This window comes from Orcinus orca, chromosome 15, assembly GCF_937001465.1.
Source record: "Orcinus orca chromosome 15, mOrcOrc1.1, whole genome shotgun sequence".
In the NCBI taxonomy this organism is placed as follows: Eukaryota; Metazoa; Chordata; class Mammalia; order Artiodactyla; family Delphinidae; genus Orcinus; species Orcinus orca.
The window spans coordinates 65,347,655-65,369,278 of record NC_064573.1 but is presented as its reverse complement, the minus strand read 5'-3'; the positions used below and the strand labels follow the sequence as shown (position 1 = coordinate 65,369,278).

The window sequence follows — 21,624 nt, the reverse complement described above, 5'->3', positions numbered from 1 at the left end:
GTAGTTTTTATCTTTTATTTTTTTTACATCTTTATTGGAGTATAATTGCTTTACAATGTTGTGTTCGTTTCTGCTGTATAACAAAGTGAATCAGCTATATGTATACATATATCCTCATATCCCCTCCCTCTTGCATCTCCCTCCCACCCTCCCTATCCCACCCCTCTAGGTGGTCACAAAGCACTGAACTGATCTCCCTGTGCTATGCAGCTGCTTCCCACTAGCCATCTATTTTACATTTGGTAGTGTATATATGTCAGTGCTATTTCTCACTTCGTCCCAGCTTACCCTTCCCCCTCCCCGGTAGCAGTCTTTAAAAATATGTTCACTACAACTCTTAAGCGCTGTAGAAATGCCTCAGGGGCTGCCCTCACTCTCCTTCCCAGCAACCCGTCTTTTATTTATTTTATATGAGGGGAATCTGCTAAGATTTTGTTTGAGGGCAAGGTTCTGCTGACTTACAAAATTTAAAAACTGCTAATTTAGAAGAAAAATAAGCATGATGATTTCCATTCTAAAATTTAAAATGATTTTAAAACTATTGTAGTACACACTTGAAAGAACAACAAGGCATGCAAGAAAATGCAAATCAAACTACTTTCTCTCCAAAATTGAAAAATAGTTTAAACTGCATCAAAACTATATTTCAGAAAGAATATATTTCTTTCTTTTTTTTTTTAAATGGATACGGCTGCCTTCTGCAGTCCCCAAATTGGAACATGTGGTTTGACCAGTTCAATTGCACTTCTGGGTGCAAAGGAGAAGCACGTGTGTGGGAAATATGGGGCACCCCCCCCCCAAGGTTTTAGGGACATTTGAGGGACCCACACCCTGGTGGGGAGGAGAGGTTTGGGGACCTCTCTTGGGTGGATGCGTGCCTCTCCCAGCCGTCCTTGTCCTCGCTCAGGCCATTGTGCTAATGTTGGCCAGGCTGGAGGGGATCCTTCTGGGTGGGCATTCAGAGGAAAATACCTGAATAGGTAGTGCAGATAATTGGGGCCTGCCAAGACATTCTGTATTTTCTTTCTTTTTTTTTTTTTTTTTTTTGGCCGCGGGGCATGCGGGATGGTAGTTCCCTGACCAGGGATAGAACCCGTGTCCCCTGCAGTGGAAGCGCAGAGTCTTAACCACTGGACTGCCAGGGAATTCACAAAACTATGCTTCTAAATTTCCCTTTGGATTAAAATACAAAGTCAGTTTAAGCCTGTCTTCGGTCTATAAGTTTATAACCAGAATATCTGTCCTCAAATGTGCTGGCCCAAGGAGGACATCACAGGGGCCACAGGCTCTTGGAGCTGACATTTCTCTTGGCCTCCAAGGGGACACTTTGCCTCCTTCATCTGCCTTTAGCACTGTTGCTTTGTGCTGTAGGATGTGTGAGCAACCAGAGAAACTTCGGAAGGATAGTCCCAGGGGATTTTTAGGAGGAAAGGACTTGTATTGACCTTGGATTGATACACCTGAGGCCCCGAGGGCTTGGATAGTCACCCATGAGAAAAGCAGGTGGAAATCAGAGCTCATAAAATCTGAAAGAAGATTGGATAAAGGAGACGCCAGTTGGGGGGCATTCCTGGGGGCTTCAGTGACTTTGAATGTGGCAGTTGTGACCTGTAACAGGTGGAGATCCAGGCACTCTAGAAAAGGACCCCGTTCTTAAAAAGTTAATGAGGCCAAGAGGGAGAAATAGTTTGTGCTTGGCCTAGGGATAAAAGTGAGGGACCATTGGGAGGAGGAGCAAGGACTCCAGGGCTGGGTAAAGGAAGGTCAACTCACAAAGAGGGCCAGGCAGGGAGGGCCCCAGAAACCTGAGTCACATTGAGGCAAGCCAAGCCAACTGAGAAACACGAAACCTTGTGAGTGAAATGAAACCTTATGTAATTGTGGGCTGGCACCATGGTTGGGTGCCTTTGATGAACAGCTGCCTGGGTGCTGTGCTATAATGATTCTTTGAGGATGTGGGAGACGTGAAAGCAGGAAAGTGAGCTTTGAAGGGGAAATTCTCCATGCCTTGGCTAGTGGCAGCAGAAATTACTTAGAGAGATAGAGCCCCAGGTACACAGCCCCACGGAGAACTTTTGTTTTGGAAGAGAGTTTGGTCACACCAGCCAGGACCACTGGCAGAGCCAGGTCCATGGGAGCAGCGAGTACAACAGGGCTGAGCCAACCCTTCAACAACCCCCAAGGCATTTTCAAACACTTCAGAAGTAAGTATTCTAAAGGGAGTGGGGACCTCACAAGGAGCCAGAGGACTTGCTTTGTCCTAGATTTGTGACGTCAGGCAAATCATCAGCCTCTCTGAGTCTCAGAGAGTCTTCTCAGTGTGGGAAACAGTAAGACTGAGATCTCAAAGCCTCTTCCAGGACTAAAATGCTGAGATTTCACACCACAGAGGAAGGAACAAGCATGGAGGAAATGGGTGTGTACATGCGAGCCAGTCCATTGCCAGTGGAAATGTGATGGCTGTGTGTCTCTCAATAGCCACAGTTTCTTTCCTTCCTTTACTATTAAAGAATCATCAGAGAGGAGTATATCACAGTGGTTTAGGTCACGGGTTGACAAACTTTCTTTGCAGAGGCCCACAAAGTAAATATCTCTGTCACAACTACTAAACTCTGCTGCTGTAGCATGAAAGCAGCCATGGACAATACATAGATAGATGGGCATGGATGTGTTCCAGTAAAACTCTATTTATAAAAACAGGAGGATGGCCAGATTGGGCCCGTAGACTCTAGTTTGTTGACCTCTTGTTCAGGTCTGGGCCAGGCTGCTTGGGTTCAAATGCAGCCTCTGCCCCTTACTAGCTGTGTGACCCTGTTTGAGTTACTAAACATCTGTGTGCCTTACATTTGTTTTCTTATAACAGAGATAACAGTACTTACTTGAGGTTGTTTTGAGGATGCACACTCAGTCTCAGAACAGAACCTGGCACACAAATTCTCAGGTTTAGCTCTTGTTCTTTTTTCAATCATCTATCTGATTGAATCCTCAGTGATCCAGCAAGAATGACGATTAACCCCATGGGTTGCCCAAGTTCACACAAGATAACAGTAGAGCTAGGGTTCTCCCTGTTCTTCTGGTTACTCAGGTCTCTTTTTCCTTATCCTTTGAGATGGAAATTTATGAGATCTATAGGTACAGTCTACAGGTTTCTCTGAAAACCAAGACAATCTTTCATTTAGGTTTGACCATAGACCCTGATGGAAATTTTCTCTGAGGAAAGAGGACAGCTTCTCATACTTCTTAGACTCTTTTGAGTAAAATGTATCTGATTAAGTCTCTAAAACCTAATGATCAGATCAAAGTTCAGTCACTTAGGATGCTACTGGAGTGGCCACCGGGAGGCCTGGAACAGCCTGGCAGGCCTAATACCTAGGTGAGAACTCATGAATAAGAGAGGAAGAGCAGGAACAAGGCGAATGGACATAGGAGAGGCAGAGAGCTCACCAAGGGAGCAAGGGTTGGGAAGATGTGAGATGGGAGACAGACAAGTACTTGACCTTCATAAGACCGGGTGACTGCCAAGTCCAGGTGGCCCTGTCTTCCTGCTCTGATTGCATGTAGCTGTGTGTGCTTTCATTTGTCCCAGGGTTGAGCCTGTGTTTTTCTTAATCTTTTTTTTTTTTTTTAAATCTCTTCCACCACCTAGTCCAGGGCCTTGCATCTAGTATGTGCTGAATTAAAGGAATGAGAGGGAGAAGAGGGATATGTCCCCAGACCCTCATACTGGATCCCTTTGTCAATGTCACCTGAGCCTTCAGCCTGCATTCTGCTCTCTGGTGCAGTGACTACACTGTGTAGGTGGTGGAAAGAATTCAGGAGATTAGGAGGATGCTGAGTCCAAGTGAAAGGCTGCTTCCAGCAGTGCTCCACGTTTCTGTTCCTATGTACACAGAACATTTTTTTCCTTTAGGTTTTTTTTTTTTTTCTTGGCTCATGGTAGTAAAACTGGAAAACCAAGCCTGGCCCTAATTAGGGTGCCTGATTTCAGCCCAGATTGGACTCCTTGGTAAAGTCTGGTGTGGCCATGCTTCCTCACTCTCTCAAACATTTGGCTTCTCTCAGTTTAAGTCAAGATTTTGCAAACCTTGTCAGTTCCCATATATCTGTGTCTCATTTGTGGTGAGAGTTTTTTGCTTAGCATGCCAGTGACTGCCTTACTCTCGAAGGACCAGTTCTTTCTCTTCCTCCTCCTCTTTCTTCTCTTCCTTCTCCTCCTCTTCCTCCCCCCTGCCTTCCTCCTCCTCTTGCTCTCTCCCCCTCATCCTTCCCTCTCTCTCTTTGGTGGACCCATTTCCCTCCAATTCTTCAAGGCTTGGTTTCCTTTGAGGAGTTTCTCTGATTCATGCACAGGCACTCACCATCCCATGTATCCTTTGTGTTCCGCGGCCTCAGTTGACTGTGTGTAGCCAAGTTCCTGTCATCTAGTTTGTACCTAAGCTCCTGGCTTCTCCTTTCCCTCTGGCTGTCTTCCCAACATTCTCTAACACACTAGCAATTCTGCCAACAGAGAAAGGGAAAAGTAAGTTATAATCAATATCTCTAGTTGGTTGAGGTCAGAAGAGTGCTGAAACTATCAGCCATTTATAATCAATATCTCTAGTTGGTTGAGGTCAGAAGAGTGCTGAAACTATCAGCCATGATGAAGTCTTTGGATTGTTCATGTTAGAAATGTGTCTGGGCTTTCCCTGTCTACTAGTGGCATGGCACATTTTGAGTTGGCTACAGCTATATGTTTGTTCTGGATAAACTGTATGCAAGGGAGGTGATTTGGAGTTGGGGTTAAGAGCATAGGTTCTGGATCCAGGCTGCCTTGGTCTTAACCCCAGTTCCATCCATTCCTATCTCTGTGGCCTTGGCTGAGTTACTTACCCTCTCCTGACTCAGTTTCCTCAACTTCAAAATAGAGGTCATAGCACCTACCTCACAGGGTTGTTTTGAGGATTAAAGTAGTTAATACATGTAAATCTCTTAGAATAGTATACAGTTAGTACTACCCAAGTTGGACATTCTTATCATCATCATCATCATTGTCCTTATTATTGTATCTCATCTCCAGATCCTCCTTCTTTTTATTTATTTATTTATTTAGCTGCTCCAGGTCTTAGTTGCGGCACGCGGGATCTTCAGTGCTACAGGCGGGATCTTCATTGAGGCACGCGGGATCTTTAGTTGCAGCACGCGAACTCTTAGTTGCAGCATGTGGGATCTAGTTCCCTGACGAGGGATCTAACCCAGGCCTCCTGCATTGGAGGCGCGGAGCCTTAGCCACTGGACCACCAGGGAAGTCCCCAGATGCTCCTTCTTAAAGTGTGAATTCAATCATTTATCCATATATGCATTGCTATTATTTCATTCTACATTTACATATTGATTACCTTCTATGTGCCACATTCTGTGTTAGGTGCTGGCATATATTTGTGTGTGTGTGTGTGTGTGTGTGTTTGTGTATGTGTGTGTGACACACATTCTTACAAAATGTATCTGAAATTACAAATAGTGGTGAGGGTTAAGAAGGAAATGTGTTTGAATCTTTTTGTACATAAGAGGATCAGGGAAGGCCTTTCTGAGGATTGGGCATTTAGGTTGAGCTCTGAAAGATGAGAAGGAGGCAGCCATGTGAAGACTGGGGGAAGAGCGATCCAAGCAGAAGGAACAGAATTGTCAAAGGCCTGAGGTGAGGAGGAGCTTGGGATACTTGGGACCTGAAAGAGGGCCAGCATAGGGGAGAGACCATGCATATTGATCAGGCCCTTCAGGTGAGCGACCCTGAGTTGTTGATGATCCCAAGGATGAGCCCGTCTGAGCTGGTGAGAGGGTTGGTCTTCAGCCTCCTTGACCTATAAATGCCAACAGAAGACCTCACCCCCCTTTTGTGCCAACAGCCTGTGGGAAGATGCCAGCTTTGGCAGTCGTTTCCTGATTTCACGCCCCTTTGGTTGTTGGGGCAAAGAGAGAGTTCATGAAGAAAATAAGTGAAAGGCCACCATTGTCCATTTTGAGTTGACATAGGGTAAACAGAGATTATGATGACTCTGGAGAACGCCTGTGTCTAAATATTTACGAGTCTCCAAAATTAAGTAGCCTGAATATGTAAGCCCCACCTTCTCTTCTGTCCCAATCCAGGAAATGTCATCCCTACGAGATGGCAAGGGTCAAAGATTAAACCTTTTCAAACTTCCCCTGTGAAAAGATTCCTTACTAAGGGAACCAAGATGTTAATTAATCAACTTATTTATTTTTAGTTTGGAAAATAGAGTCACTTTTTATTAATACATGTTATTTTTTGTTAACATATAATAAGTCTATTATTGTTATTTTAAATGATTTCACAAATACATATTCTTTCAATTTCTCATTTTATATCTCCAATATAAATATAGATAGATATAATCCTCATAAACTCTTTGGAGTCTTTAAAATTATTTTATTTTATTTTTTTGAATTTTATTCTATTTTATTTTTTTATACAGCATGTTCTTATTAGTTATCTATTTTATACATACTGGTGTATATATGTCAATCCCAATCTCCCAATTCATCCCACCACCACCACCTGACCCAAGATGTTAATTTAGATTAAAGACCAGTTCCCCAGAGGATGAGGGAAGTATCGAAATACAAGTGTGATGCAGACACACACATGCTGTTCCTGAATTTACAATGAGTCAATGAGGTGGGCTGGGGGGTCTGACTGCATTGTGCCCCTTCAGGGAAGTTCAGAAGGGAATGTCTGGGGAGGAAGGGGGAAAGACAGTGTGGTGCTCTGGCCTCTTCTTCTGTCCTTTGGACAGAAGTCACATTGGGCTGTGGGACCTTGGGCAAATCACGTCACTGCTCTTGTCCTCAGACTTCTTACCTGTAAAATGAAGATGAGAACAATATGCACTTCACAGACTGTTGTGAGCATGATCAGATAAGGTGAATGAAGTGCCTGGCCCAACACTTGGCCTCCAAGGAGGCACTGTAAGTTAGTCATCCTCTCTCCCTTTCTTATTCTCCTAGGACGGAGCTCTCAAAGTGTGGTATCCGCAGCAGCAGCAGCAAAAAAAAAAAAAAAAAACTTGGGTTCTTGTTAGAAATGCAAAATTTCCAACCCCAACCTCGACCAGTGTATCAGAAACTTGAGGGGATGGGGCTCAGCCATCTGTGGTTTAGCAAATCTTCCAGGTGATTCTGACTAGGGTTGCCAGATTTAGCAAATAAAAATACTGGCTGGCCAGTTAACTCTGAATTTCAGACAGTGAATGATTTTTTAGTATAAGTATGTATCACTCAATATTGGCACATACTTTTACTAAAAAATGTATTCTTTTATCTGAAATTCAGATTTAAGTGGACATCCTGTATTTTGAGTCTAGATTGTGGTGCATGCCAAAGTTTGAGAACCACTGTCTGAGGATATCTCGAGGGAGGCATCCAGCACAGCCCAGAGTAGTGGAGAGGAGGCCCTGAGATATCCTGGTAGCATTCCTTAAAGGAAAGTCAGAAGCTGAGAACAGGAAGCCATCTCCAGAGCTCTGGACATTCTGGGTGTTATATGATCCGTTAACAAAGAAAGTGGTTCCCCGAAATTAGCTGAGTGTATTTTCCATTTGAGCTATGAAGATCTTGCTCCCTCCAAGAGAAAATGACCACTCTGTCTAAGGAAATTCAGGGAACTCCATCAAAACACGGGCTATGTAAAAGCATCATTAATATTTCTTCTGATTAGTATGGCTTTGTGGGGTAAAACTTTCCTAAAGATTTCTCACGTGTCACTTCATTTAAGCCAGAGAACACCCTTGTGAAATAGGCTAAGAAGGATTCTTATCCTCAGTTTATAGTGGAGAAAACTGAGGCTCAGGGTAGTAATATGACTTGCTCAAGGTCACATAATTTGTCCTGGCAGAGCCAAGAATTTTTTTTCTTTGGCCGTACTGCATGGCTTGTGGGATCTTAGTTCCCCTACCAGGGATTGAAGCTGGGCCCTCGGCAGTGAGAGCGCAGAGTTCTAACCACTGGACCAAGATTAGAACTGGGTGGGAAGCCTCTCAGTGTGCTTAATAGGAGGGGAAGAAGGTGGGGTGGGGGGCAGGCACACCGTTTAACTATGCTTTCAAGGCATATACAGGGCACTCTTTTTTCAGTCCAGTGGCTACCTCTGATGGTAAATCTAGGAACACACACAGAGCCATTGTCTGTTGCTTTAGGCAATTCTTGACTCTTCAGCTCGTGGTCCTGAGTGTTCACATACTATCTTACTTTGCTAAGGGTGCGGAAGTAAAGAAAAAATGAATGTGTAAACTTGAATCACTTTCTTCCTCTGGGCTTTAATTTTGTTTTCACTTGAAAGAATAGGGTTGACCTTAATTATTTCCAAGGTAATCCCTGCTCTAACATCAGATGACTGAGTGTTGGCAAGTAATAGGCTTTCCCATATATTTCCTATTTTCTATTTTATGTCATATAAAACATAGTTTTCAATTAGCATTCAATGATATTTTCATGTCTTTTTCTACAACCCCAAAAACAAATACATAACTTCCCTGCATGCTTTGTTCTAAGACTTCAGGCTCTACAAGTTAATCTGAGACCACCCTGGAATTGTTGCCCTTTATTGTTAAAGGTATTAAAGAATTGTGTTCTGATTATAAAATTACACAAACTCATTGTGGGAAATTTAGAAAAATACAAAAACACACTTAGTGTTTTTTTTTCCAGAGATAATCACTGTTTAATTTGGATATCTCTCTATATCTATCTATCTATCTTTAAAAATTTGGGGGTCATATGGTATATAACTTTGTATGTTTTTTTATTTGACATTTTTGTCACAATCATCTCCTCATAACAAATTCTTCAAAGCTATAATTTTAAAGGCAGTGTAATATTTCATCCTAAGTATGTACCTTAATTTATCCAGTGGTTTTCCTATTGTTGGTCATTGATGTTGTTTCCAACTTTCCTGTATTGTAAATAAGGTAGCATTGAACATACTAAGAAAATCCTTACATATAAGACTTTCTCTGCATCTCTGATAATTTCTTAAGATAGAATACTAAAAGTAGGATCGTATGGTGGAAGGAGATGATCTTTGGATTTGTGCCAACAAACTGCTTTCCAGAATTACATTTCTATCAGAACTATGTGGGAGAGACTATTTACTTGCCAATACCAAATATTATCACTTAAAATTTTTTGCCTATTTGATAGACTAACCCTCAAGGTCAGATTCCCCTTGAGGTCTTGGTCTCACTAACACTGAGCTTACAGGTCACCCTTTTGACATCTCAGAGCAGTTTAGAGTTTCTAGTCAGCCCCACTGTCTTTAACGGGCCCCGTGTGGGCCTGGCAGGACAGGTTTATTGCTCTTCCTCAGGAGAGAGCCGTCCTTGGCATGTCCGCATTAAGAGTCCCGACTCCATGCAGCCAGTGGGAATAAATGCAACTCAAAGGCATTTGGTCACCATGGTTCCTGTCATTTCCCCAAGAGGAGACTCCAAGGATTTGCTGTCACTCACCCACCCACTCACTCACTCACTCAGCAGACTTTCACTGAGTGCTTGCCATGTGCAAGAAAGGTCCTATGCTAAGTGGAAGCAGAAATGCTCTTCAAGAGCTAGAGGATATTTGGGGGACAACACTTGTCCGGAAGCAGTTACCAAAATAGGGCCTGACAGGCACCAGGAGAGTGCAACAGACGACAGGTGGGGTAAGAGGTCAGAGGAGGAAGAGATTGGTTCTGGAAGGTGTCAGCAGAGAGATGGGACTGGGTTTCCCTTTGGTCACTGGGACAGTGTTTTTGCAGGTAGAGCTTGATGGAGAGGGAGTTCCAAGCAGAAGGAAATGGTGTAAACAAAAGCAGGAGGTAGGAAAGCACAGGGCATATCCAGGAGGCTGGGTCTGTGTGATTTAGCTAGAGCATACAGGACTTGGAAGAGTGTGGAGGGGCTGCTGGGATTGGAGAAGGAGGATGAGGCTAGATTGCAGAGACCCTTGAGAGCCTGTAATTCCTCTTCCCATTTTCATGCCATGGCAGGGCAGAGGAGCCCTCCAGTCGGCAATATTTATTGACTCTGGTGGTTGAGGTCATCCTCTGGGAACTCTTATAACCCCCTCTCTTGAGGAGACAAATTGTGGAAGGATTTCCCACAAAGCCTTTAAGTGGCTTCTGTAGACTTCCATATGAAATGTCTCAGTAACTTTGCTATGGCATGAGGATACTTGGGAAGTCTTTATTTAACTGAGCCTGCCGGGTCTGGGGTTCACCAGTGAGACTGGTCAAAGCTTGTTTCAGTCCATGTGCTATATGTTGGCATGTAGAGAAGTGACAGTGTCTCCCACTGGGTGGCCCAAATGCCATGGTAAACTCCGGAAGTTCAGTAGGGGATTTTGGAGAGAGAGCCTCTTTCACCCCAAACTTTTTGTTCTCATCTTAGCATCCCAAGTTTGTAGTTAGTCGCTGGCTTCTGCTCCCAAAGAGAGGTCAAAACAAGTTTAAGGAGGAACAGTGACTTTCAGTGCAGTCTAGGGCAGGTTTCTCAAACTTCACTGTGTGTAAGAACTACCCTTACTTCTCTGATTCAGTAGGTGTGGGGTGGGGACTGAGCACTCGTAGCTCTCCTAAGCTCCCGGGTGAAGCCAGTGCTTCTGGCCCGCAGAGCACTCTGTGAGTAGCTTGGTTTAGGGAGCCCATTTCTAGGGCTGAGTTAAGCACTGAAGGAGCGATCACTAGATGGACTGTTGTCTGCCTTTGGTTTGAGAGGTAGATGCAGTCCCTGCTAGCTTCCAACTCCAGACATTAATAGTTGGTATGGGGAAATGAATTTGGCCAGATGTTTTCCTTGTGGTTTAAGTGGTTGTCCCTTTAGAGAAGGCTCATGGGAAAACATCAGATTTGTGCCAAACCCTGGAGGGATTGAAGTGAAAAAAATTTAAGTGATAGAGCCACTGTATTGTTAAGGCAAACCACATTATCAGGAATCTAAATTGCAATGAGAGGAAATCTATTCTTGTTAAATGGTCCAGATAATTTAGAGGCAGATTCTCTGACAGTGATGGGAATAAGAGGGACTGGCTTTGTCCTCAGCACTGCCAAGACCCATGGCTGAGAGGCAGGTTTAAAAGTATTTGAAGCCACATGATGTTAAAAACAGATGGTAAGTCAAGAAGGGCAGCCTGCTTAGCTCCGGACAACCCATGTCTGGACTGGTCTAGAGGCCCAGGGTCTGAGACCTATTTGGGGACACAGGTGGGGCTGAGGGCAACAGAGAGAGCAACAAGGGCCACCAGTGAGGAGCAGACACATGAGAAGAGGAAGCTTAGCCTGGAGAAGATTTGAGGGTGGGTACAACCCTTGTCCTCAGATACTGGAAAGACTAGCTTGTGGAAGAGAGATTTGACTTGTTCTGTTGCACTGTAGAGGGCACAAGTAGGACTAAATGGGGAGATTTAAGCTCAAGGTAAAGGAGGACTTTGCAACCATTAGAGTTGTTCCACTATGGATTCAGCTGCCTCGTGAGGTGGGGCATTCTCTGTCACTAGAGGCACGCATCCAGAAGCTGACCTTCACTTGGTGCGGGGGGCGGGGGGGGAGTGTTTCCGAGGGGATTCAAGCTGTGACATCTATGGGCCCATCCAGTTCTGGAAGATTCTGTGATTCTCTAATTTCTCCCTAGGTTTTTCCCTCCTGCCAACCATCTAGGATAGGAAATTTAGGCAGTAAAGTATGATTGTGAATTCCCTAAAGTCAAAGGAGAACATAGTCTTTTTCTCTTTGTAATGTAATGACATTACATTATTTCCCCAATTACCATGCTGCGAAACCTGTTGGGTTTGGTCAGACCCAGTACATTTTGCACTGTGACAGCAAACCATCTAAATACTTGGAATGGCTTCTTGAGCCCCATCAGAGAATGAGGAAGGCCTGGAAAGAAGTTAGTCAGAAGCAAGGTCAAGCTGGGAACATTTCAGAGGAAGTCTGAAATCCTGAACTGAGAAGGAATGTGGGAGGAAATTACAGAGAAGGACAAGATGCTTCATAGGTCACTCCCTAGATGGGGCATGATTCCCAAGTGGACATGAACATGGGTGAGGTGTGGACAGAGAGGGCTTTTGGGAAGTCAGAGTGATGAAAGCATTGTTAACAAGCTCCAGTGAGAGGAAGGGTGGTGTGAAAACCTGTCAGAGGAGTGTAGGTGATAAAGCAATGATGTATGTATGTATTAGCCCGCTTGGGCTGCCATGGCAAAACACAACAGACTGAGTGGCTTGCACAACAGAAATTTATTTTATCACAGTTCCAGAGGTTAGAAATCCAAGATCAAGGTGCTGTCAGGGTTGATTCTGGTGAGACCTCTCTTCCTGGCTTGTGGACGGCTGCCTTCTCTCTGTGCACATTCAGTGAGAGAGAGAGAGACGGAGACAGAGAGAGAACTGGTGTCTCTTCCTCTTCTTATAAGGACCAGTCGTATTAGGTTAGGCCTTACCCTTATGACCTAATTTAATCTTAATTTCCTCCCTAAAGACCCAATCTCCAAATATAGTCACATTGAGGGTTAGGACTTCAACATATAAATTTTGGAGGAACACAGTTCAGTCCATAACAGTGTCCATTGTAGCTCTTGTGAACTGTCTTTGAGGGTGAAGTGACTGTCTTCTTGGAGGAAAGAAAGGACACTGATTGAGGGCCCGCTGAGTGTGTCATTACTGATTCATAATCTCCTTTGACTCCTGCACAACCCTGTCATGGGAGAAGATTGAGGCTTGCAGATGTTATGATCACCCAGATTGGAAGAGGGCAAGAGAGCATTCAAACTTTAATTTTTAAGCTCATGCTGCCTTCTCACTGGAGGGAACTTTAGTGTGAAATCTTGCTGAATTCCTGGGACTGCATCTTTAAACCCGGAACTGCCAGGAAAGACTGCTTGGCAGGCTCATTTGGGGGTCCGGAAGGGTCTCTGAATAGGGAAGTGACTTGATCAGAGTTGTGCTTTGGAGAGGTCATGTGGGTGGAGGGAGACTGGAGAGCACCTCGAAGCCTGTTAAGAAGCAATGACAGCCTGTACAAGGGCGATGTAAAAAGTGCTAGCTGCCTATGCCATTGTGAAGGCAGAGCCAGGGTTTTGTAAATGACTGAGTGCAGGTCACGGGGCGAAGCGGGGGAGGTCGGATGAGGCCAAGGTGAGCGACTGGAAAACAGTAGTGACCATGATAGAAATGAACTGAACCTGGACTAATACCCGCAAAGCTCCCCTGGCCCCCATTCCATCAGATGGTGAAGGGCTGCCTCAGGAAAGCCTACAACTGCTTAAAGCCCACTGTCCCCCTTTGGGGGGATCTTGGAGAGAAATTCTTGAACTTAAGGTTAATCTAATGCAGTTAATCATTACTAGTAATTATGCTCTTAATAGTATAACATTAGGCTTAATAATTTATCAAGTGAGAGATGATAAATGAAAAAAAAAAGATAATGTGTAATGACAGGCAGGCTACATGCAGAAGGGAATCCTGATTAAAAGTGAATTCTTATCCCCATCAAGCTGTGAGGAGAGGAAGGAGGTGGATGTGTTTAAACAGCCTGCTTTCCTCTCAGTTTCTCCTTCTTCTCCTCCTCCTCCTTCTCCTTCTCCTCCTCCTCCTCCTCCTCCTCCTCCTTCTTCTTCTGCATCACAAAGCATTTTACTGTTTGTGCTATAATGAGGATGAAATGCAGTCTAGATCAATAGAATTTTTACACAATGAGAATTCCACTTATGGTCAGAGCCAATGGTTATTTACTTCTTTATGCAAAGCTTACTGGGTCCTATTCTTTTAACAAAGGCAAGCATGCATATGTTGCACAACACACTTTAAAGTACAGATAACAAAAGATTAAACTCTTAAGCAGCAATAATCAAAGTACACAGTTTCCCTTCTTAATGAATGACGTCCACCCAGTTACTAAAGTCCTGAATCTAGGGGTTACCGTTGATTACCCTTTCCCGCATTTCCCACGTCTGATACATCAACAGGGCTCATCAACTTTGTTTCTAAAATGTACCCCAATCTCTATGCTTGTCTTTGTCTCAACTGCCACCACCTGAGACCAAGCCGCTATCCCCTGTTACCTACAGGCAGCAACTGCCTCCCACATGTTTTTTTGTTTTCTCTCTTGCCCCCAACAATACACTCTCCACACACTTGAGAGCAATACTTAAAAACTAGTTAGATCCTTTCCCTCCCCTGCTTGAAACCCTCCAGCGGCTTCCCATCAGACAGAGTAAAATCCACTCTCCTATCCTGGCTTGCTAGGACCTACGTGATGTATCGCCTCCCAACTTTCCAGCCTCATCTCACACCACCCATCACACTCCAGCCACTCTGGCCTTCTTTCTGCTTCCCAACCATGATGACCTTCTCACTTGGGAGGGTGTGGGGGGGTGGTCTTTTCTTTGCTGGAAAGCTTTCCCTCTGATCTTAGCATGGTTGACTTCTTTTATCATCTTGATCTCAGTTTAGAGGTCACCCCACAGAGGGACCTTTCCCAGACTAAAGCAGTCACTCTATCTATCACACCTTCTCTATTCTCTTCACAGCACTTAACTACTCTCTGATCTTTTTTGTTGTTGTTGGTGGTGCTTTTCATACAAGAATCCCCAGTGTCTAGAATGGCACTTAACACACTGAGTAGGTGCTAAGTTAATATTTGTTGAGTGAATGAATGAAGGCACTTACACCACTGTCTCCTTATCATTCTGGAGACCTCCTGGCCCGGCCTTCAGAGATCTCCCTCTCCTCTGACTTAGCATATGGCACTAAGCACCCACTGTTTTATATCGAGGAACAGTTAGGACAGTTTCTTGGAGTAATCTGCCTTTTGGGAAATATGTGTTTTGTTCCAAATTTGAACCATATTGGGGATATTAGACAAATAACTACCAGCCTCCCCCAATTGCTCAGCAAGACTGGGGATAATTATACTAGTTTGATGATCATCAAATGTTGCTATGCCTTCTCCTCCTGGGTACAGAAGAGCTCTAGAACTTTTTGGAGTTCTCTTGGACCTCAGAGGTGGTTGAGTTGATGGTACGGTACCATGATTGGTCAGTTCAAAATCCCTCTCTGGTTTCACCTGATACTTTCTCCTTCATCTCCTATTCAAAAATCCCATTCTCCTTTCCTCTCCCAGGCGTCAACTCTTGGGTATTTAGCATATGTCCTTCCAATTTGTCTTCTAACCTATGTTTATAGACATATGTATATCTTTGGAAAATGCAGTGTTTTGTGCATGTATCCATAGGACCTTTGTAAAAAAATAAAAATACTATATCGAGGGAATTCCATGGCGTTCCAGTGGTTAGGATTCCATGCTTCCACTGCCCGGGGCCTGCGTTTGATCCCTGGTTGGGGAGCTAAGATCCCACAAGCCACGTGGTGCGGCCAAAATAACTACTATATCGACTTAGAGAGTTATTATTAGCATCTCTTGTTACTTGGGAGCTCATGGGATTACAGAATTTAACAGCTAAGAGTCACTTGGAAATTATTGGCTCTACGCCCTGCCTTCTTTGACAAGTGACAAGTAACTGACGTCCAGAAGCTTCCTTTTAAATGATTTCTTTCAAAAAAACTGTCCACATTTCCTGAGATCCTGTATTGGTCAAGGTCCCAAGTCAGGAGTGCTGGGGGACACAGAGATGAATGGCACAGGTCCTGCTCCTGAGCCCTCCGCCGCTGGGGAGACTTCCAGAGGAGGCCGGTCGGGCTGTGGAGCTTCCCATGCCTTCCTGACTCTTGCGCATTGGGCTCACAGAGGACTCACAGAGATCTGATTTGGGGATACATCCCACGACTCCTTCCGCAGTCCTCTCCTTTTTATCTTTGCTATTACCCAAGTCCTCACATCTGCCTTCTGAACCAGTGGTCCCGGCAGACTCCAGCATAGTCAAGTTTCTGGCTGGCCTCTGCTCTTTCTTGTCCTTCTCTTGGATGTCATGTCTCTTCTATCTTTGGTCCACCCCTGAGAGTCCTGGTGAAGCATGGAGTCCTCACCCGACCTTCTCTTTGTGTTTCCAGATTGGAGCCTCTCTGTTCGCCAGTAACATCGGAAGCGGCCACTTTGTGGGACTGGCGGGAACGGGAGCAGCTGCAGGCATCGCCACTGGGGGCTTTGAATGGAACGTGAGTAACATCAGAGACACTGTGTCCTGGAGCTGGAATGATCTCTAGCTGTCAGCCAGCTCAGTCTATACTCAGAGATGTTCTAGATGTTAGAGAACCTCCCAGGGCCACCTTGGAGTACAGATGGATGAGGGGCACAGCTTCAGGAACCCCAGGGTCCTGCTCCCCTTCCACCATGAGAAATCACTGATTTGATGGTGATAGTGTTTCTTTCTTCTTTTAAAAAGTCAACCCCTCCTGTACCCTTTCAGCCATATCAGAGGTTTGGAAATACCACCAGATTTCCATTATTATTATTATTATTTATTTTTAAAGCTCTCTAAATGGTATTTTACTCCTGTAAACCAGGGAAGAGGCAAAAGGAGCTGTGATGTCAGTGGGTAGCCCCCCGGGTTCCTCTACACTGTTGCCCAACTGTTGTTCCTGTGGACCAATCAGGCATCAAAGTCCTTCTCCAAGCACTGATGGCCACTTAGGGAGTTGTGCCCAGAGCCCAAAGAGAAAATGCTGGGTGGATGGTCTGCAGCAGCTGCAAGCCCTGCAGGCAGCAGGATGGGCTAAGGTTCCTCCTGGTTTGACTCCACCTCTTTTTTGGTTTCAGGCCCTTTTTTTGGTGGTTCTGCTGGGCTGGGTGTTTGTCCCCATTTACATTAAGGCAGGGGTAAGTATTTGCTCTGTTATTATGTAATATATATTTCCTGCTGGCAAATATCTGTGTGAACTTGGTCCTCCTGGAGGGCAGAGGAGACTTTCTGGGATAAGAGCCTATGACTTGTCTCTCTTTCCTGGGTTATAAAGTTCCTGACTGCTCTCAGGGGCATTCAACAGATCCACTTGGCCACGACTTGTCCCTCTGGGAAGCCCTCCTAAGCAACCTCACTCTATTCAGCATTGAAAGCATCACATCCCCTCGGTCTGGGTGAATACTTGCAAGGCACTGTCGTGCATTTGCACATGATACATAACTGTCTGCCTCGGCCCCTGGAACAGAAGCAACATGAGAAAAAGTACCATATTTTCCCTTTATTTAAAAACATCAGCAGCCTTTGTTCGCTGAGCATGCATCTGGTACTCAACTACCAAATGCATGCTCAGTCTCTTGACTAAACCTCTGACATTTTACATAAGAGAGCTTTAGCAACATCTGTCCATTGAGATATAATGAGCACCTACCATGTGTACGTCTATACATTAGGAGCTGAAATCAATAAGAAAGAGGCACAGGCAGACTCTGCATCTTCTGGAGGCTCATGGACTGCTGGTGATACATGTCTGATTCCAGGAGACAGCAGGCTCAGGGTTGAGAACATGAGACAGAGTGTGGTTGGAATTTGCAGAAAGGAACTGGGAGAGCAGTTGAGCTGGCCTGCAGCCACAGTCCTTGGCAAGGCTTATGTGCAGAGCAGGGTGAAGCACACACCCAGCCTGGACACCTTTTTTGGTGCACTGGAAAGGTACCACCGTGGTTATGATGTCTTGTTCACAGAAGGTGCTTTGTATAGGACTATCTATCTATTTATCTATCCCCTCCTCCTTCAGGGCAAGGATCTGCCTTCTTGGTTATGTGCAGGCATGTGTTCATTAAAAAAATTGTTTATTGGGCCCTTCTATGTCCTGGGATGCTACCCAGCTGCCTCTGCAGTGGTAGGGCATGTGAGATTGAGATGAGCAAATGGATGGAGGATGGGGACATCTGGCTGCCTCGAAGACTTCTCTGACCAGTGAAGGTTAACCCTTGATCATACCTCTGACACCGGGGTGGATGCCTCTGCTCTGCTTGCTCTGGGCCTTCTGATCACTCAGACTGGCAGTGACCGCCCTTCCATCCCATGAAGGTGGTGACGATGCCAGAGTACCTGCGGAAGCGATTTGGAGGCAAGCGGATCCAGGTCTACCTCTCTGTTCTGTCCCTGTTGCTGTACATTTTCACCAAGATCTCGGTGAGTCCTCCGCCCTAGGGGCTGAGCACTGGCTGTCTCAGAACCTGCCTACCCTCGCTCCTCACCACATGCTGGCCCACCAAAGGGCAGTGCTATATGTTTCCATTAACTCGGTCCCTTAGGCCTTTTTGCTTCTTAGGGTAAAGTCCTATTTCACACATCAAGGAGTGAACACATGGAACTCCTTATCCTCTACTGTGGGGAAGGTTGAAGACATAAACGGTTCAAGAAGGTTCAGTGAAAGCTGTTCTTCTGTTCTAACAGAAGATTAATAGGGAGTTAGGGATGCCTGAGGGCTGGCCCCGACCTTAGAGGTAGTTGTAAGCCTTTATGCCCTGTCAGGGTCAGAATCTGGCTCCAAGTGACATTTCTGATGCGCTTAAACATGGGCAGTCAGTGGCAACTCTGGAAGGGAACTCAGAGATTCCCCCTCTTCCTTCGTGAACAGGGAAACAGAAACTCTGGGCATGGAGATTCTTGCTCAGGAGTAGAACCCAGACTGCTGGCTCCAGCTCACTGTCCTTTTCACTGCACAAGCCTTCTTATATTCATTCAGAATCAGCTCCCTGGGCCTTTAGTTGCTAACCCTCCAGGGGATTTTTGCTCTCTCTGAACCCAACCACTGGGGTGGACCCCCTTCCATTTAGCCTGCCTCCCTGCCAACCTGGAGCTGCAGGCCCCAATATGCAGAGCTGAGATTTCTCAGGGATTGGCTGGCCATTGCGGTGTGTTTGAAAGCTGTGCAGAGCTCTTGGCTGACCCACTGGAGCAAGACTTGAATTCCTTCTTTACTTCTCTTCCTTTCTTGAAAATGTTCAAGTCAACTCCTTTTGATGGTAAAACAAAACAAAGTGAAAGACCCAGGAAATCATTGAAGTTCTGAGATATATTCCCCCTGACAGTCCAAAAGATGGCAGGAAGAAAAAAGTTCGCTTATAGGTCTTGCCTGGAATTTTTTTTTTAACCCCTAAGGAGATTGTCAGTCTGATAAAGGTTAAAGCAACAGTGGAAAAAAAAATTTTAAAGAAGGAAAATGTGAATAAAGAATAACAGAAAGAAAATAGGATCTTGATAAGAAAACTATCTAGGAGAATAATTGGAGGAAGCATGGGGTTGTGGAGGAGCTGGGCTTCTGCTCTACTGCTCGCCAGTGGTGACCTGGGGCCAGTAGCATATTGCTTTACTTCTCTGGAGCTTAGCTTCTTTGTGAGTAGGATGGGGATAAAAATTCTGCCTTGCTTACCTCCCTGGGTGGTAGGGAGGATCAAATGGATTTTCTTGAAAACATGAAACGTTTTTGGGATGTAAGATATGATGATGATGAACATGAGAACCATCGACGCTCCCTGTAAGAAGCTCCCTGGATTGCTTCAGCACCCTAACCTAGCTAGAGAAGAAGGCTATATATTCTGGATACTAGGCCCTTATCAGATATATGATTTGCAAATATTTTCTCCCATTCTTTAGGTTGTCTTTTCACTTTCTTGGTAGTGTCCTTTGATGAATAAAAGTTTTAAATCTTGATAAAGTCTAGTTTATCTGTTTTTTCCTTTTGTTGTTCATGCTTTTGGTGTCATTTCTAAGAATCCATTGCCAAATCCAAGGGCAGAGAGAGAAATGGCATTTTCTGTGCTCACATAGGAAGTGGTTCCAGCTTTCCCCCTTAGCCAGCAGTTACAAAGTACTCACTGCTCTATCAGAGGGGTTATCTCATTGACTATCGTCAATTTTCCTCTTTTTTCTTGTCCTTCCTCATCTAGCACTAAAGGTGAGATTGGACCAATCTCAGCACTCGTAAAAGATCTGCCCTGGCTGAAATCTGAGTCAGTTGGATCTGAACTGAGCCTTCTCCTCTAGTTAGGTAGGGTAATGAAAAAATAGCAGCTCGTGCTTTTATTGCCCTGATTACTTAAAAGTGAGAAAACAACAATATTAGATAACATTTTCAATTTTTTTAATTTTGGAAAATTTCAAACATACACAAGCAGAGATAGAATAGTATAATGAGTACTAATGGACCTAATTCTCATCACTTGGCTTTCACAATGAACAATATTTTGCCATTCTTGGTTCATCTCTCCCTTCCACCTTTTTTCTCCAACAGTATTTTAAGTCAAATCCCAGACATCATGTCATTTCACTGTAAATTCTTCGGAATGCACCTTTAACTTTTAAAGAACTTAACAATTGTGCTATTATCATGCTTAACAAAATGTATAGTAATTTCTTAATTTAAGTAGTTTAATACCTGGTCCATATCCAGATTTTCCTGATTATCTGAAAAATGTCTTCTTACAGTTGATTTGTTTGAATCAGGATTCAAATGAAATCTACACATTGCATTTGACTATTGCTTCTTTAGAGGAAACGTATATATATCTCTTCAGCCTACCACAATAATTTTTCACTTTTATGTTATTACTTTCTACATGCATACACTTTTTTTTTTTGACTGGGTTGTCTTTTTTGATGTTGAGTTGAAAGTGTTCTTTATATATTCTGAATACTAGACCCTTATCTGATACATGATTTGCAAATATTCTCCCATTCTGTAGGTTGTCTTTTCACTTTCTTTTGTGTCCTTTGATGCACAAAAGTTTTAAATCTTGATGAAGTCTGATTTATCTGTTTTTTCTTTCGTTGCTCATGCTTTTGGTGTCATTCCTAAGAATCCATTGCCAAATCAAGATCATGAAGATTGAATTCTAGGTTTGTTCCTAAGAGTTTTATAGTCTTAGCTCTTACATTCAGATATTTGATCCATTTTGAGTGATTTTTCTATATGATGTGAAGTAAAGTCCAGTTCTCCCAGAACCATTTGTTGAAGAGACTTTCATGTCCCCACTGAATGGTCTCAGTGGGAACATGTGCTCCGGGATTGGGCTTTGTCTTGGAGTTGGGACTGACACCCAGCCTTACTGCTCCCTCCCTGCCCAGCTTCCTGACATAAAGTGCCACTGCCCTTGACTGGTGCTTGTGTTCTTTCCCTGCCTATGTGATGATTCCACCTCCTTCACTTTCTCCTCCTTTCCTTCAGGGTAGTTTTTAATTACAAGATGAAAACCCTGGGCATTTCAGTCTTATTTCCTTGGAGACTGGTGTGCATAGCCTGGACTGGGAGTTGCTGGGAGGGGTAGAGAAATCGGGCTTCCTGAGGCAGGGAAGGTCAGGTGCAAGAGGAGAAAAGGAATGTAAGTGGGAGGGTGGGGAGGTGACCCTGGCACTAGTGGAGGTTGGTGAGGGAACTGCTTCTTGCTCCTTGGTTCAGCTTGTGAGATAGCACCTGTCTACTAAGCATGTAGAGGAGGGCACTGGGATTCCCTTTCTTGGAAGCAAGCCTTCTCCAAGTCCACAGTTCAGGTCGGTGAAAGTCTGTTGGCTGAGCTTTGCCCTTGGAGCTGATGTAGCAGTAGTCATAAAAATAATCTTACTGCTCAACGTCTTTGCCTGCCTTCCCAATTACCTCACCTATTGTTCAGGTTACTGATTAAACCTCCCTGGACTTGGGAGCCCCCAGGTACCTGAGGGGCAGCCTCCCTCAGCT

At 44.5% G+C, this 21,624-nt stretch overlaps 1 protein-coding gene across 4 annotated transcripts in view; it reads left to right on the top strand.

Annotated features, from left to right (window-relative positions):
• Window positions 1-21,624, top strand: part of SLC5A1 (solute carrier family 5 member 1) — a 53,128-nt gene that overhangs the window by 6,592 nt on the left and 24,912 nt on the right. For 2 of the 4 annotated variants that reach the window (XM_004283674.4, XM_049698050.1), the window contains exons 3-5: window positions 16,036-16,140; window positions 16,742-16,801; window positions 17,976-18,080. In XM_004283674.4, coding sequence (XP_004283722.1) covers window positions 16,036-16,140; window positions 16,742-16,801; window positions 17,976-18,080 — 270 coding nt within the window. Of the gene's footprint in view, window positions 1-1,900; window positions 2,205-16,035; window positions 16,141-16,741; window positions 16,802-17,975; window positions 18,081-21,624 lie in introns of those variants that run through there. The other 2 variants (XM_033412783.2, XM_049698049.1) reach the window with 2 other exon arrangements.